We start from the raw sequence: 16,890 nt of genomic DNA, 5'->3' as shown, positions 1-16,890 counted from the left end.
GATGGATAGGGGCTTTGGAGAAAAGCCCTCAAGGCGGGGGGGAAGAGTCCCAGACCCAGAGAAGTGGCGGCAAGGAAAACAGCATGGGAACTAGACGTGTTGTGGTGATTGCTTTGCAGTGTATGCAAATAATCACTGTGTTGTGTACCTGAAAGATATAATTTATATGTCAATTACACCTCAATAAAAATTTTTTTAATTAAAAAAGTTGGCCTGGTGGGATGAAACTCTCTGCAGACTCTCCTGGCAAAGGAAGAATTTTTTTTTTTTTTTTTTTTTAAGGCAGACATCTCCAAGCAGAGAAAGTATATCCCACTGGGCCTGGTTTATCGATGGAGGGACTGACCTAGGGCAAGAGGGTGACCAGGATATCCCCTTTGCTGCTTCCCAGAGCAAGAATTCATCCAATTCAGTATTCTTAGAGGGCTTCACCCCCAATACACCCAGTCAGCTAAACTTCTTGAACCTACAAGAGGAATCTGCTCAGGGCATTTCCCAGAAGGCTGCAATGCAATCAAGGGGATAGGACTTACGGTCAAATGACAGGCTTGAGTGCTGGCTCCATCCCTGGGTGATACTAGGCATGTCACTTAACGTCCTCGGGATCTGTTTCCTTCTGTGCAGAATACCTACTTTATAGGATTGTTTCAGGATGAAATCAGAGGCAGGATGATGAGAGTCCTATACCATGGCAGGTACCACGTGTGGCCCCTGCCTCACTGTGGCAATAGGATGTCAGCTTGCTAAGGTCAGTTAGGCTCTTGGCTGGAGTCTGCACGGTGGAGGGGTCGGGCAGGAACAGGCCTCAGAGGCCAGGGAGAGCAGTGGAGGGCCAGGCAGGGGCCCCCTGCAGCTGCTTGCTTTGCTCCCCTTTTCACGGGTGCAGATGCCACTGAGCCTGCTCTGTGCGTGCACTGGATGTGGTAAGATCAGGGGAGATGGACAGACACTTTACTTTCACGGTGGGGGAAGAGTCCTGCTGACCAACAAGAGTGGCCGTCTTTGCAGACCTGGAATTTCCAATTCCATCATCTCTCTTCGGGTGTGTTAACATGGATATGGCATGAGGGAAAGAGGAAGCCTAGGAGAGCCTAGGTGTCTGGGCAGGGAAAGAGGGAAAGTTACTGAGAAGGTGTGCACATCCTGCTTTCCTTCCCCACCCCCACCCCGACCCCCATACCTCCCTCTGCAGCCCCGCGCTCCATAGTGGTGGTCATCGGCCATGGTCCTGGAAACGCTGATGTTGTTCAATCCCCAGCTTTCAAGGGGCAGTCACTGGGAGGCAGCTGTGGGGAGCGGGCAGCCAGCAGCATGCGTGTCCTCTTTTGTCATAAAAAATAAATTAGGGAGCAACACCTGGTACACAGTGACCATAGTGTTGTTTATAACACCTAGAAACCAGAAACTATGACTGAGCAAGAGTATGGTGCATTGTGATGTGCCCACACAATAGGATGTGGATGGCTCTCGTGAAAACTTTAAAGAATTCTTTAAAATGTGATAAAATATTAAGAAGCCATAAATCTAATGAAATCTCAATTTGTTTTATTTATACCTTTCTGTACTTTTAAAATTGCCTACACTAAATGCGTATTACCCTTATCTTCACCAAAGCATTTTTTAAAAAGGAAACGATTTAAGATAAGCAGGGTTATAGGAGGGTAATGAATAACGAAGGGCTGTTTGCAACTGTGTGACATATCTGGTGCTGGTGGGCAGTGGGCTCCCCGATCATGTGTCCTTGAAAAAGTCAGAACTCGGGGCTTTTGTCCCAGCTCCACGCATTCCCATTGCCTTTCTGAGCTTCACTTTTCCTCATCTCCAAAACGGGGATGATGGTACTTGCTCTTTTCTGTCCTGCTGGGTGAGATTTACAGATTAGCTCATAAAGTGCTTTATAAAGTGTAGTGATTGGTACAGTTCCAAAGTGGTATTACTCCTAACACGTCGAATAAAGAAAACCCTGCTAAGGCTTGGGCTCAGTGAGGCTAAGCGTAGCCCCAGTTCACCACGGTCACTCCTTTATACCCGCCTGGCTTTTCCCAGCTGGGCTAGGGACTGCACCTGTCCTCAGATTATATAAGGAGCTGGGTCATCTGGAGCCCCACATGGGCTGTAGCTATGGGGCTGCTTGGTAATTGGGTGTGCGCTCTTCTCGGAGGCTGCCTGGAGCCCAGAAGCCCACCAGATAAGCATCTCCAGTGGGCCCCAAGCAGAATTGACCATTAGAGGGCCATGTTGGGTGGGCCCCAGACATTACTGTCAGCTCTGAATGCAGTCCAGGCCCGCTTTCTGGGGATACAGACCATCTGAGTAGGTCAGGGAGGCAGGAGCTCGGCCCCAGCAGAGGCGAGGTTGGGAAGCTGAGGTATGAGACACTTTCTGGGATTCCTCCTTCAGGGAAGGGATGAGTGGAGACACCCACTCCTGTCGTAGCCACCGGGCCCCTCATCCCCTCTTTGTATCCCCTCTTTTAGGACTGTTGATATACTAGTCTATAGTATGTCTTATCTCCCAGTGGGGCTTGGGGGCTCTCCTTCAGAGCAGAGCCCATGCCCCTCACCAGAGGTGTGCATGTTGAAGCAGATGGATGCTTTTTTTTCCCCTCGTGGAGGTCTGTCTGATCTGCCCAATTCCTCCTGAATGTCTTCTATTTTGACTGGTTAACATTGATGCCTTTACTCCCCTCTGTAATAGATTCATATGCTAATCACTACTGCCTTTGGACAAATGTCAGAATTCACCCAGAAAGTTGGCCACCAGAGTACCACCCAGTTCTACACATTTTTGCCACTCCTTTGGAATTGCCTGTAGAGCCAAAGACCATTCAATTGTGGCAAGGCCTTATCTCTGAGGGCACATTTCATTCTTTCAAACAACCAACATCCATCCACAGCCAAGTCTGGTGACTAAAGGAGGTGGGCGAACACGATAATATTGTTTGGGGTTGAAAATGAAGTGTGTTCTATGAAGTGTGATGACTGATTTTCTTGTGTGGCTCTGAAATTCATTCTAAAAGGCCTCCCAAAACACTTAGAGCACCGGTTAGTTTCAGAAACAGACCTGGGTGTCAGGCCTCTGAAGACACGTGATCACAGGCATAGGAGTCTGTGGTTTAGTAAGCCCTCCAGGTGATTCTGTTGGAGGCCAAAGTTGAGAATCACTGCTCTACCAAAACAGGACCAGTGCTGCCACAGAGTTTAGCTGAGGATCAGATGAGATGGTCCATGAAAATGCACCTCGCCCCAGTGCCCATAAATACCAGTTTCCTTTCCCTTCCACCAAAACCAAAGAACAGAAAACAAACCTTTTCATTTTGAGCTGCCTGCTTTGCAATACTGTTTCCCAGCCCTGGGTGCGCATGGGAATCACATGACAAGCTTGGAGACCCCCGATGCCCCAGCTGCACCCCAGCCTTATTAAATCAGACTCTGGGGGTAGGGGTATGACCCAGGCATCGGTCTTTAGGGCTCCTCTGGTGACTCAAGTGAGCAGCCAGGATTGAGAAGCACCCGCGTTGGCTCTGCTCTGATATCATCCAGCCAGCTATCAACCCTTGGGTGTGGGAGCCCAGCCGTTCCTCCTGATCTCCGGGACCCAAAGCTCCTCCCTTCGGGCAGCCCTTGTGCACGCAGCCTCACGGAAGAGTCACGAGACCCCCTCCCCGTGGCATTTGACCTTCATTTCCTCCACTCACACCCTCCTGCGAATTGGCACCAGCTTAGAATTTCACCACCAACCCATAGACTGGTTCAGTCTGGCTTAAGTAGCTTCAGTCTCCCTCCCTCTCTGGTGAAATCCATTCTGCTTCTAGGCCAGCTAACCTTATAGGGTTAACAGGCCTAGTGTTATGGTACCCTGGTGGCCCACAGGCGTTAGGCAGGAGTCCTGCTCCTGCTGAAGGTCAGGAGAGAATAGCTAATTAAGGAACCAGCCCCACTGGTGCAGCCGGAGACATCTTGGGAGCCCCCACACCAGGCCGTGTTCACCTGGAAGTCGGCAGCCAGGATCATCTTGACCAAGAGCTGATAATGGTTCAATTATTGACTTAAGCCAAGCCTGGAGCCAAGACCCAGAAGTGAAGGAGACATTTATAAGATAACAGCTCTGGACACAGAGGTCTTTCCTGGCTGAGATGTGGCATATACCCACGGGAGCTTGAAGTCAGTTTTGCTTTCTCTTCTGACCAGCTGCCTGGTCCTTAAGTGGTTGCTTCCCTTAGGATCACATGTTTCAGAGTGTGAGTTTCCACTTTGGGGAGGGTAAGTATAAACTTGTAGGTATTAACATGTCAAGGAAAAGGACAAAAATGTATTCCCCACCTGCAGTGTGGAGAGGAACATTCCTACAGGCTGGACCTGCAGCCTTCAGGGAGTCACCTCAAACGTACCCCCGTCTCCACACCCCAGCCCCTCAGTGATGGAGGCTGCACCCCTCTCAGGCCCACAACACTGACACCTCCCTCCTCCCCGACCCCATGCAAACTCAGTGCCTCTTCATCCTACTGCTGAGTCGCCAGGTCTTTTTCCAATCTGAGTGGGTGCTCACTTAAGGACAGAGAATCTTTATGTCACTGTGTCCTTTTCAAAACTTCACCCCCTCCTTCTCCCCGTGGTGTCCGTGAGCATCCAATTGGTGGGCAAGTGTCTAACACAGCATGTAGCAAGTCAGAGGTGTGCGGTCAGCAGCAGTTTCCTTGCTGCCTGTGGGAAAATCTTTGCTCTTGGACCCGGAAGTATTCAGTGGGAGACAATGTCTTTTATCAAGTTACTGAATCTCTCTAAATCTCTGCCTCTTCATCTATTAAGTGGGTATACTAGTTCCTCTCCCTCGGGGTTGTTATGAGAAACAAATGAGATAGCACATACAGGGGGAGAAAGTGGATTCTGACCCTCAAGCGATGTAAGGGTGGTATTCCATGTCCTGGGATCAGCTGAAATCCTGCCTCCCTGGGTAGGTTTCCGTGACCTTGCTCAGACTGACTCTCGTTTCTTATCTCATCCGTGTACGCTGTTTATTGCCCATACCTATTTCCGTGGTTAATGGAGGTGTTTCAAGTTGTTGGCTCCCTAACAAGACCACGTGCTCCTCACAAAGCAGGGTGCACCTTATCTGCAGTGCAGTTGCACGAGGCCCAGCACGGAGTTCGGTAAATACTTCTGGGTCTGCAGGAGGTTACCATTAGCCAGGGCCACATTTGTGTTGTGTGTCCTGTACACCAAGTATTGTGCACCCAAGGACCACCCTGTGGTTGCAGGAGAGCCACCAAGAAAGACAGGAGTAGGCACTTCATAGAGCAATTTGGAATAAGAAATAAATATGAGTCTTTTCTGATGATTTTGAAAACTTAAGATAAACCGCTGTTTTACGAGAAACCAGAGAATTCTAAAGTGCCATGTCTAGAATTGTCGAAAAAAAAAAAAAATGCCGGTCTGTTGCAGGTAGTTCTAGGACCTATCTAGGGAGAGAAAATAAAGTGCAAGTATTTTAGGAAATGAAGCCTCATTGACCTGAGAAGGTTCAGCAATCTAACACAAACTCGTCAAGATCAGCCTGACCCCCAGTTACACCTCCAGCCCTGGGACCGCGTTGATTTGGCAATGAAGAAGAGCTGTTATGGCCAAACTCTGAATGTGACACTCAGATTTGCCAGGTGTCATGATAGTTTTCATCTGTGGAGAGCTTTCTAGTACTTCCAACCCTTGTACACTCATCTCCTTTGATCCTGACAAATAAGATGTGAGTCTCTCCCATTTTACACACAAGGATATAGGGGCACTGAGAATGTATTCTCTCGCCCAGATCACATGGTTACATAGTCTTGTGGCCAGTATTTTAAAAACACCAGTCCTGCTGACTTCCAGCCTCCTTTTCTACTTGCTAAGAGGCTCAATCCGAGGTAAATTGCGTGAGGAAGTAGGCTGTGTATGCATCAATTAGGAAGGTCTTACCTTCACACTTGGCGTTAATTATGCTTGTTCTTCAGTGTTGCTAATTAAATGAGAGCAGTGTTACACATTTTTGTTCTTCCAGGAGTCAACATTAGACAGATATCTCTGGGCTGTGTCAAGGTTAACTAGATAATCTAATTAAAGTCATGCTAGCCCCAGAGTGCAACTGTAAAAACAAGGTAGCTAAAATGGAGCTCATGGCTTTTAGAACAAGAGGCTGCATGCGATTCTCAGTCTTTCTTTTTCTAAATGTTAAGATGTTGCGGTTTCTTTATTTCTTGCTAACACCGCTATCTCCTGGGGTTAAGCAGTGGAAAGAGTATTAGCCTCGGAAGTGATGGGTTCTAGCCCTCGCTCTGTCACTGATTAGCTGGATTGCCCTAGGTGAGTAACTTAGCCTGGTCTGGCCTCAGTTTCCAGATCTGTGAAATGGGGGCAAGAGCAATGAGTGTCTTGCCCATCTCACCATGCAGGTCGTGAAGATGGAATTAGACACGGAGCACCCATGTGTCTCAGAACTTCTAAGTGTCTGCTCACTGACTGCATGCTCTCCAAGGCAAGCAGGCATTGACTTTGTGACCTTGGGCAAGTTACACTTCACGTCTGAGCCTCTGTTTCCACATGTGTAAACTGTGCCCTCAGTACCTGCCATATTGTCATTAGGGTTATAATGTCATATATGTCAGGTCCTTGGTGCGGTGTTGAAGCACAAAAGTAGGTATGAATAAAGTGTGTGGTCGAGGGAACATGGTAGGACCCAGGTCTCGAATGCCATTGCCAGACAGAGAGCATCGACTCCAGGCTGCCTTTCCACCCCCCGGCTCTTCCTCTCTGCCTTGTCTGTTCTTGCACCCCAAGGAAGGGGCAGTAGCAAAGGGAAACTGTGTGCCTGCAGACATTGGTATTCATGTCGCAGCCTGTGCTGGGGATCCCTTCTGCCCAGGATCACTTCTCTGGATGTCCTAATGACTGGTCATGTGTTGGTGATGCTTTTGTCGGGGAGCACAGGTTGGTGCTAGAGAATGGAATCCAGCACCTTGAAGACGCTGGCTCTCCCTTACCTGCTCTCACGACAGACAGATGTGAAGTGTATGGTTTTGGTGTCCTGTCCCCTCCCAGCCTCCTTCCCTGTGCCAGGACATCTGCAAGCCTTGAACAGTTGCTTTTGCTCCAAGGTCAGAGGTCAAGACTCACATGCAAATGGGAGGGACTCCTGTACAAACTACTGTTCAAGCTGGGGTGTGGGAGCAAGCCAGTCCTAAGGGCTGGCTCTCAGCGCAGATGGTGGGGTACAGGTAGGGGGGCGAGGGTTCAGAGAATGGACGTGGGGGGAGCGGAGGAAACAGGAGTTCGGGAAAGGAAACAGCAAAGGCAGAGGGGACAGGAAAAAACAGTTTCACCCATTTCACTATTTTTCTGGAGGTTCTCCCTGCCCATCAACAGCCGCTGGATATTCTTCCCACAGTCTGAATATATGATGCGTAATCCATCCAGGGAGCTGGATGCTCTGTTTTGTTTTTTTTTCAATGAAGCATGTTGTAAAGTGAAACAGTGCCTCTGCCCAAATCTTGAGGGGTTTGAGAGGCATGTCAACATTCCGTGAATCCCAAAATACCGATCTCTGGCCAGATAATAGGCTGCAAAACCAAACAGAAGGAGAAGCCTTGGCTGGCTTTGGAAATCTCAAGAGGGAGGACAGAGGGAGCGAGCCGGAGCTGGTTGGAGGAGGTCTTGAGAACCACGAACTGCATTGGAAAGTTTATTGAAAAATACTTTTTTTTAAAAAAAACTTGTTTATTAAACAAGAAATACAGGTTATTTATAGAAACATAAGAAAATATAGACAAGTACTAAAAAAATAATAATAATCCCCCCTAGCCTCACTAATGGATAGAAAGCCTAGATTCTGGAACCCACCTGCCTGGTTTTTGTAAAGCCGCTTCCCCGCATACCTGCCCGAGGGCTGCAGGTGAATTACCTCGTCTCTGTGCATCTGTTTTCCTCATCTGTAAATTAGAGATAAAATAATACTACTTCAAGGGCAGTTGTGAGAGTTTCAGGAACCTAATGTGGTAGTACTTAAAACAGCTCCGGGAATACAGTAAACACTATATATAGCTATGAGAATAATATTTTTATTTTACTCTATTTCTAGACTTTTTCCTATGTAATCTATAAGAAGTATTATGCAGAATACCTATAGTCCTATGAAAATAGGTTATACCATGCTCTTGTAACATTTTTACTCCCATGATCATTTTTTTTCAGGGACAGATTTGTTACTAGTATTAGCTAACATGGATTGCCTACAGTTGGGATAAACCTGTGGTAAAGATTTTACATAAGTTATCATATCCAATCCTCACAATAACTCCATGGGATGATTACTTTATTACCATTATACAGATGAGAAAATAGAGTCTGAGCGGTTTAAACAGTCGATGTGTACAGAGCTGGCAAGCGGAGAAGTTAGAATTTCAATCCAGGAAGGCTGGCTTTTGAATTTGCCTGTTAGGACTTAACTTAATCTTATGAGAAGATTTAGGATTTCTTTAAGATTTCCTGCAAGAGGCAGGTTTGGGTGTGTGTCCTTGTGTCCTGCAAAGAACAGGAAAGTGAGCGTGAGACAGGCTGCTAACCTATGCTGACAGAGTGAGAGAGAAAACGTGTTCGTGCTCACTCCTTTTTAACCCTTTAACAGCTGTGTGCTCTGGGACACCAGGCTGACAGATGTCTGGCTGGCTGTTTCTTCTTGGGCTTGGGCTCTAATGGCATTTCCAATTTTTACCGTGGAGATCACTCTCTGATACAAAATGGGATCTGAGGTCCAGTCGTGGGCTTCATGTTTTCTAAGTGCGTTTTCTCCAGAAAGAGGGCCTCAAAGCAGTTTTTCAGCGTGTTCTCCAGGGCCTTTGACACAGCCACCTGCGCCCGTGGCTCCAGCCTCCTCACGCTTCCCTCGCCATCCCGGGGTCCTCGTCCCAATGCTCAGATAACCCAGGACGAAGTCGCGGGTATTGCCAGGTGATGAGTCGGCAAGTCTGTGCTCGAAGCCCTGGTGTGGGCGACACAGGTGTGCGAGAGGAGGGAGGCAGTTAGAAGCACGAACACACACGAACGCGGGGCTGCCGACGTATGGCAGAGGCCTCGTGTGCTCGGACGACCCGGTATGAGCCGCATCCGCTCAGCGGGAGGGTCTGGCTGTACCACAGTTTGGGGCCCGGGGGGAGGTCTTGACCAGGGGCGTGAGAGGATGACAGTGACATTTCAGAAACTAACCTCTCCTCTCTGAATTCAGGAGTAGCTCGGAGAGGAGGAAGGAGAAGTCCCGGGATGCTGCCAGGTGCCGGAGGAGCAAAGAGACGGAGGTCTTCTACGAGCTGGCCCATGAGCTGCCCCTGCCGCACAGCGTGAGCTCCCACCTGGACAAAGCCTCCATCATGCGGCTGGCCATCAGCTTCCTGCGCACACACAAGCTCCTGTCCTCAGGTGAGCCTGGCAGCCTCCCCCCGAGCTGGTGCCGACGGAAGCTCCCCCGTCGTGCGGGAGCGGGGAGGCCCCTGGGAAGGCCTCTGCTGAACCTCCGCCCACACAGAGGCCACCACTGGGGCTCCGTTCCTTCGCTCTGAACCCCTCCTTTCCGGCAGTGACCCTTACAGTGAATACGGCCACGGGGCGCCAAGCAGGAGTGGGACCAAGGGAGCGCATGGGCACCCAGAAGCTGAGGAGGGCAGCAAGGGCCCGGGGAGCAGGAAACGCTTTCGCCAGCTTCCCACTTGGCCGGCCTGCCGCCAGACCCACACTCCACTCCAGAGCGTATCTTTAGGAAGCACTTTCGTGCTTATCTTCCAGCTACCTTCTCCAGAAGGGCAGCCGTGTGCCCGTGCGCTCTTTCCCCTCTCACTAGCCAACATGCCAGACAAATCATGTGGTGTCTCTACTCTTGGTGTCCTCACCTGTAAGAAGGGGTTAAAAGCACTTACCGCACAGGGCATCTGTGAGAACGAGAGGAGGCGAAGTCTGCACCGCACCTGACCCGGCCACATTCCTTCACTCTGCAGAGTCCTTGGCGGATAACAGCCTCCCCACAGAACCAGCTAATTCTCACTGTCCCTGGTATCACGGCGACTCTCAAGTTCACAAAACTTTTTTTTCCCCCTTCGAGTTCACAGTCTTCAGAAAACCATTTCCTGTTCATCCCGACCAGAAAGAGGCAGCCTGGGGAGTTTTCCAGTTTCAGATCCTATGTGACAGTCCCGTCTGGTCTGTCGGTTTCATAAGGAAACTGGCAGGTAGTGCCTCTCCCACGTGGTGGAGACGCTGCAGGTTGCGGCGCCCCAGTCGGGGAGCCCGAGGGAGGCAGGCAGGGAGGGGGAAGGTTCTTTTGTGGTTGGTTTTCAGTTTTCCTGAGTGAGCCTGGTGCCTTGGAGCTGGTTGACTCTGCCATCCTGTTATGAATGGCTATTCTGGGAAAGAAACCCAGAGCAGAGGGACTCCAGCGCGAGGCGGGGAGGCCGGACCAGCGTGTGCTATTCTGGGCCCTGGAGCACAGGAAGGATATGGGGAAAGAAAGACTTTCAGAAAATAGGATGACCACTCAGTGGGTCCAAGGGTCGGCGGGCTAATCCTGTACTGCACATCTAGAGTCTCAGAACAGAGCAGGCAGGAGGGGGAGAACCAAGGGCAAAGACACACTCCGTAAATACTTTAAAAGAAACCATGCCAAGGAACGGCGGCTTTGTCATAGATGCGACTGAAGGAACAGTGGCCTGGAGACACCATCAGAGGGCACATGTGTTCCTCTTTCTTTCAAGAGGCTTCTCTTTCTGGACAGGTGAGGGCAGTGTCTGGTAGTGTTGGAATCATCTTTACATATACCAAGAGTCTGCAGTGGAGGACAGACAAGAGACCCTTTCCCCACGCTCAGAAGCATCTCTTCAACTTCCCTGTGGTGATACTTGAAATTCTACTCTTAGACATGAATGCCTTTGGGTGAATCATTGCTTCCTTCCAGCCCAAGGCCCGTTCCTCCACCAACAGAGACCCCAAAAGGAGTAATTTATGCATCCCGGGACGCCTCTCTGATTGAATTTGGACTTGCAGAACATTGGAGAATGATGAGAAGTGAGGTACAAAAATGTTAAGGTGGCTCAAAGCCGCACACCTCGCACGTGGTGAATGTGCACCTGGAATGCAAGTCCTCTCAAATCTGCACTTGTGAGAAAGCGGGGAATGGGAGGGTAGGAGCATTCCGCAGACCTGGTCAGGCAAAGACGTTGACGAGGGCTCAGTGTGGGGGGCAGAGAGGGCTGCTTCCTTGACAAGAGAATCAAAGTTGAGCAGAGGCACCTGGGGGCCAGCCCAGAGCAGTGGGGTGCAGAGATGGTTCTCACACACAGTCCGTGAGTTGTCTCTATCCTTTCTTTTGGTGTACGGTGTTGATTTCCATGCTCTCCCCCACATAATTATCCTTCTCAGTGGTTCAGAAGTTGGCTTGGAGAGGGCCGTGAATCAGAGGCTGGGTCCCCGGAGCGCGGCTGCCTTTCCTGTGTGCCGGCGTGAGCCCCCCGCATGCCAGCCCCACCCCAGGAGATAGGACTACAGCGAGACAGCAACACACCCCTACTTGGGAGCTGTTGCAAGTCGTGGGCACCAACTGCCTGCCCTCTGGCTGGGCTTGGCCCCAGACTGACCAGAGCCTCAGCATGTCCGCTCTGGTCCTCTCTGTCCCGGAGTGAAATGACAGAAAAGGATAAGTGTCTACATTTGGCCATCTGGTCCTGGTGTCCTTGACGGAGCCGTTCTCATAAAACCAGCATCATCCAGGGGAGGAGTAGGAAGTGGATGGCTTTTCAAGGCCCCCGTTCTCTGCCTTCTCTTCCAGTCCTGCCGCACATTCTTTAGACCAATCGTGGAAATCATTTTCAGGAATTACATGTGAGATGGGGTCGTTTTGTTTTTTTTTTTCTTTCTCTCTTAAATCACATTTTGCTCTTTCAAAACGTGGATTCCGTGGAAAGGAATTCAGGACTTGTGGGCAGATAGACCCCCACTGGAACCTCAGTTGCACAGCCTTCTTTACAAGTTTGCGAGAATCTCTCCACCACCTTTGAGTTTTACTTTCTCATCTGCACAAGGGCAATCCCAGTACTTGCCTTGCTGTGCTATTTGAGGATGGGGAGAAGTGGCTAGAAAAACCCTTATCCTCTTGTCTGCCACATCTGAGGCTCTCCATAAGTGATAGCTTAAAAATAAAAGTTATGATGAACAAGCAAATTGATTTATACTAAGTATAGGCTTCTGGAGAAATGATGTCAGCGGGAACCCAGTGGAAACCCACACTCATACTGTCTTCTTACCCACTGGTCAGCAGTGCCTATCAAAATGCAGAGTAGCCAAGTTTTTCCAAGTCAAAACAAACCACAGATTCATCACTGAAGCATTTCTAACAAAGGTGAGCACCAGGGTTGGCTCACTTTAAAATAGGAAATAGCTGGTTGCATACCTCAGAGTTCAAAAGGCTAAAAAAGACCAGGTTTTGCTTTAGAAAAGTTTCTTCTTTACTTAGTAACACGCTTCCCTTTGATTTTCACAGTAGGCTGTTCTGTGTGGGAATGTTGGAGAGGAAATCTCAGCACTGAGAAATTCAGGCTGGGAGTCGGGGCAGCCGATTGAGATTCGTATCACAGGAAGCAAACTGAAACAATAGCTTTATGATATTAGCTTCCACGCTGGGCAGAGAACAGAACACACTCTGACGGGAACATCAGTGGAAATACCGCTTGATTGTCTTAAATCCTCTTTCAAGATGAGTGCCACAAACCATGACCAAATGAGGCTCACTTTCTGCATTCAGAGGGCATTAGACAGCAGTAAATATGTAAAAATTTGTTTTTCACTACAAAATTGATTTTTGGCTTCCCCACACTCAGATGTGGTGAAATCAAATTGATTTTACACGATTGCTAGAGGTCATTGTATAGCAAGGTTTCGAAAGAGAAATGTCAGGTTTATTATTGATGCATTGGCATGAATGAATCGATTCATTCATGCTTTGCCCCACTCACCTTCCAAATCAAGGCCTTTTTCGGTCCTTTTTGGAGAGGAGCTGAGAAGCCAATTCATGCCAGGATGTTAACGACTGAAAGCAGCTAATGTACAATCTCTTCCAGAGATAATGACCTTGTTCAGATCACTCCCTTAACTTAAAAAAGTCTGGTCAATCAGCAGGTGTCTGCTGACCCCAGCCCTGTGCTATGTCTTATAAAGGGTATGCCAGAGGTAAGACAGGATAATAAGTTATGTAAAGAACAAAGGAATGAGTCTCTAATGGTGGACTTTCCAGGCCCTCCGGGAGGCCAGCAAGATCAGGTAAAACACAGTGCCTTCTGCCAAAGATGGGAGGGTCGCCCAAGCCTACCACCAGGTAATGGTCGCAGAGGGTCTATGGGCCTGGGAAAGCTGGAGTGAGGAATTGGTTTCAAAAAGAAAGCCTCTGTAATGATACCTAAGTGGTGTCTGAACCAGGAAGATCACATCAGCATGGTTTTAAGAATGGTCAAAGAACTTGTCAGAGGGGGAAACAAAGAGGGACGATGACCCTCTGCTGGAATAAAGACCGATCCTGACCGGCAGGGCCTTCTCACAGTCTGGTCTCAGAGACCTGGTCCGTAGCATCTCCCCTGCCACCCCGCCACCCTGCCTGCTCACCCCAGATGCCCGGCTCCTGCTGCCCACGGGGTCCCGCCCCACATGGGTGGTGCTGCCTGAAGGAAATGAGCGGTGCTCCGGAAAAAGTGCTCCGAAACCTCAGCCCGCGCATATCCTGGCTGTGGGGAGTCGTCATCAAAGCCTGTTTACTGGGGCTATTTTTAGCATTAAAGAATCTTGTTGTGCTCCTCAGGCTGAGCACGCTCGGTCTTAGCACAGCACCTCTGATTCCGATCCCTCTTCAGAGGGGTCAGACCCTGAAGGGTCCTGGGAAAGCAAGTAACTGAGACCTAGAGCCCATGGCGATTTAGAGACCCCATGGGGGGGCTTCTCGAGCACCTACTGTGGGCTCCTCTTTGTTTGGCACCAAGGGTTTCTTCTGGATTGTTGTGTAACCTTATGGTCTTATGGTGGTCTATCTTCGTCTTCCCCACCAGTCTGTAGATTGCTTGAGTGCAAAGATGGCTCTTACACCCTTCCGTATCCCTGATTATTATCCCTAGGACAGGACTGAATACACAGGGACCCTTGTTGACAGATGGCCTGACTGATTTCCTGCCTTGTGCCCAGCATAGGGCAGACACATAAAATAGGGGTATAGTAACAGCGTAGTGACTAGGTGAGTCTTCTACGTGCCTGACACTGAGTCGGAGATTGCCGATGCCGTAGGGAAGATCTGACACTCCCAAGAAAGAGCAGGAGAGGACGCGGAGCAGTCTTCAGCAGAGGGCGACAGGCATGTGCCCCTGGCCCCTAGGGTGAGGGTCTGCCTCCAGCCCTGCAGGCTTCACCCTCAAACCCCAAGCTGACCGTGAGCCGGCCAGGTTCTTTCAGAATCCCCCAGGAGGAAAAGCAGGTGCTGCAGGAGCAAATAGTTCCACAGAGGAAAGAGGCCAGGTTGTCCCCGGGGTCCCTTGGGGCCGGCCCGCTGGCTTCCTGGTCCTCCAGCCATTGTGACTTCAGTTCCAAGATGTTCTGTTTCCATTCGTGGTCCCTGAGCGTCCCTCTCCCTTCCTCCCAGAGGCCGGGCTGGCCGGCTGCTCTTGCCAATTCACCACCTCCTGGAAGCAAGTGTACTGGGCACGGATGGAAACCAGTTTGGCTGGGTTGGAACTGTTAAAAACAGGAAATTTTAAGCAGAACTATTTCCTCTGGGCCTAGTTAACCCAAATAGGGTTGTCTTGGGATTACACCAGATTTTGATGTCAGTGTTGCCACTGAGATCAAAGAAGTTGAAGAGAAAAAAAATCTTCTCACTAGGCCAGAACTCACAGGGCTGGCCTTTGCTGTCTAGAGAAGGTGGTCACGTCTCTGGTGTGATTTAATGGTGCTGGAAACCTCTCCTCACCCATCCCCAAAATAGGTCACCACCTGCCAAAACAGTTGGGTTTCCCCAGCACTAAGGGTCACTCCTCGGGCCTTGAGTTATGGCAGTGATCCTCAACCTGTGGTCCTAGCAGCGTCCACATCATCTGGGAACTTGTTAGAGAAGCAGATTCTCGGCCCCCACCTGAGACCTACTGAATCAGGGACTCTGGGGAAGGGCTCATCCAAGGCCATCTTCATGAGTGTGTGACCTCTGCAGTCCCACAGGGCTCCATGCTCAGAGGGGCCCTGGACTTGGTTAAATTTTTTCAACAAGAGGCCCCACATTTCCCCACTGGGGCCCACAAGTTATGTAGTAGCCCCAGGCCCTGAAATCCTTGCTTTAGCAAGCCCTGCAGGGGATGCTGGTACACGCTCAACTGTGAAAGCACTGAGTTCCATCACCATCTCTCCTAAAGCCCCTGTTCAGATATGGCCGTGTTAGCTGGAGCACCAGCATTGGCAGTGGCCACGCCCCCACCTAGAACTTGGGCTAGTCATCCCCTGTTCAGCTGACTAGTTAGTTGGCAGAAACCCTAAGCAGGGATCAAGTGTGGGTATGTGTGTGGTAGAAGGCCATCCCCAGATGGTCTCCCTTCCCAGAAGCTAGCTAGGGTGTGAAGAGGAAAGAATTTCCCTCCTTTGTTCCACCACTTTAGCAAAACCAAAGGGAAGTCACCAGGACACTACTCCCTGTAGCCCGACTCTTGGCTCTAAAGGCAAAAGCCCATTCCCAGATGGGCCTGCTCTGTTCTTCTGTTCTCTGGCACATTTGCTGATCTTGTGTCCGGAAGGTGGCTGGTCCCCAGTGCTGCCACTGAAGCCCCTTGGTAGAAACCTCTCCTAATTTGGATTTGTTCTTCTCGAGCAGTAACAGCATATAGCCCAGAGCTTAAATTTAGGGGCTCAAGGGAAAAGAGAACCAAATAAACCCAGTGCCCTCGCAGAGAGGCCCTTGGACCTGATTTCATAGTATCCCTGCCTGCCTTGCCAAGTGGCCCAGAAATCGAATTACATTTTACATTCCCTAGAACAGTCTCAAGTTGGAAGATGCCTTTTAGTTAAGTAAATATTAACTTTTATAAGGGACAAACTACTCTCTGATCCCCTTGTTTTATAAATTAAATGAGGTCTACTTGGCGTGATGTTTGTACTGGATGAAGGCAAATTTTTGTTAAGTAAAGGTATATTTGGAGTTAAATAATACGGTAGGAAAAGCAGGGCTGAAATGAAGTCTGTAGCCTGGGGACAACAGCCAAGAGCCTGGGGCCTGAGAACTTTGTTTGGGACAAGAGCGGAGCCTACGTTTTGTTTGCTGTGTTGCAGCTAGCAGGAGTGTACTTGAAAGGTTAGGGTTACTCACAGCGGTTGGCCGGGGAGTGGGTGCCTCCCCAGGTTGCCCCTAGCAGCTGCTTCTCCAGCCTGCCATGAGTGCAATGGCCTCCTCGTGCGGTTCTTGCCCCTCTGGTCTTCATTGTCTCTCTGCAAACCTTTGCAGAGAGACGTGCCTTTGCCAGGTGATCCTCCCCAAAGCAGTGCTCTAAGATGCCCCTGCTCCAGGATGCTGCACCCACCTTGGCAGCCCAGTTACTAAGTCTGGGAAATGGAGCCTCCTCTTTGGCCAGACGGGTATCTTCTTAGTCCCCGGGGAGGGAGCTTGCTCCAGGCTCTACCACCTCCATGTTTGCCCAGTGTCTGTCCAACCCAACCTGGCCCACGAAGTTCTTTGGCTTTACAGAGTGAGTGCCTTTTTTTCATGAGCCTCTTCAAATGCCCTTTTGTGGAACAGTTGTCTTTGACCACCTCAAAGTGATCCCATGAGCACTTACTGTCTACACTCCTCTTTGGTCACCCAGCTCTGTTG

At 49.8% G+C, this 16,890-nt stretch overlaps 1 protein-coding gene across 1 annotated transcript in view; it reads left to right on the top strand.

Annotated features, from left to right (window-relative positions):
• The window catches only part of EPAS1 (endothelial PAS domain protein 1), an 82,986-nt gene that overhangs the window by 36,941 nt on the left and 29,155 nt on the right, over positions 1-16,890 (top strand). The window contains exon 2 of the mRNA XM_027620870.2: positions 9,250-9,440. Within this exon, the coding sequence (XP_027476671.2) occupies positions 9,250-9,440 (191 nt within the window). The remainder of the gene's footprint in view (positions 1-9,249; positions 9,441-16,890) is intronic.

This window comes from Zalophus californianus, chromosome 8 (genome assembly GCF_009762305.2).
Source record: "Zalophus californianus isolate mZalCal1 chromosome 8, mZalCal1.pri.v2, whole genome shotgun sequence".
In the NCBI taxonomy this organism is placed as follows: Eukaryota; Metazoa; Chordata; class Mammalia; order Carnivora; family Otariidae; genus Zalophus; species Zalophus californianus.
The sequence above is the reverse complement of the archived record's forward strand: the minus strand, read 5'-3'. Positions and strand labels throughout refer to the sequence as shown.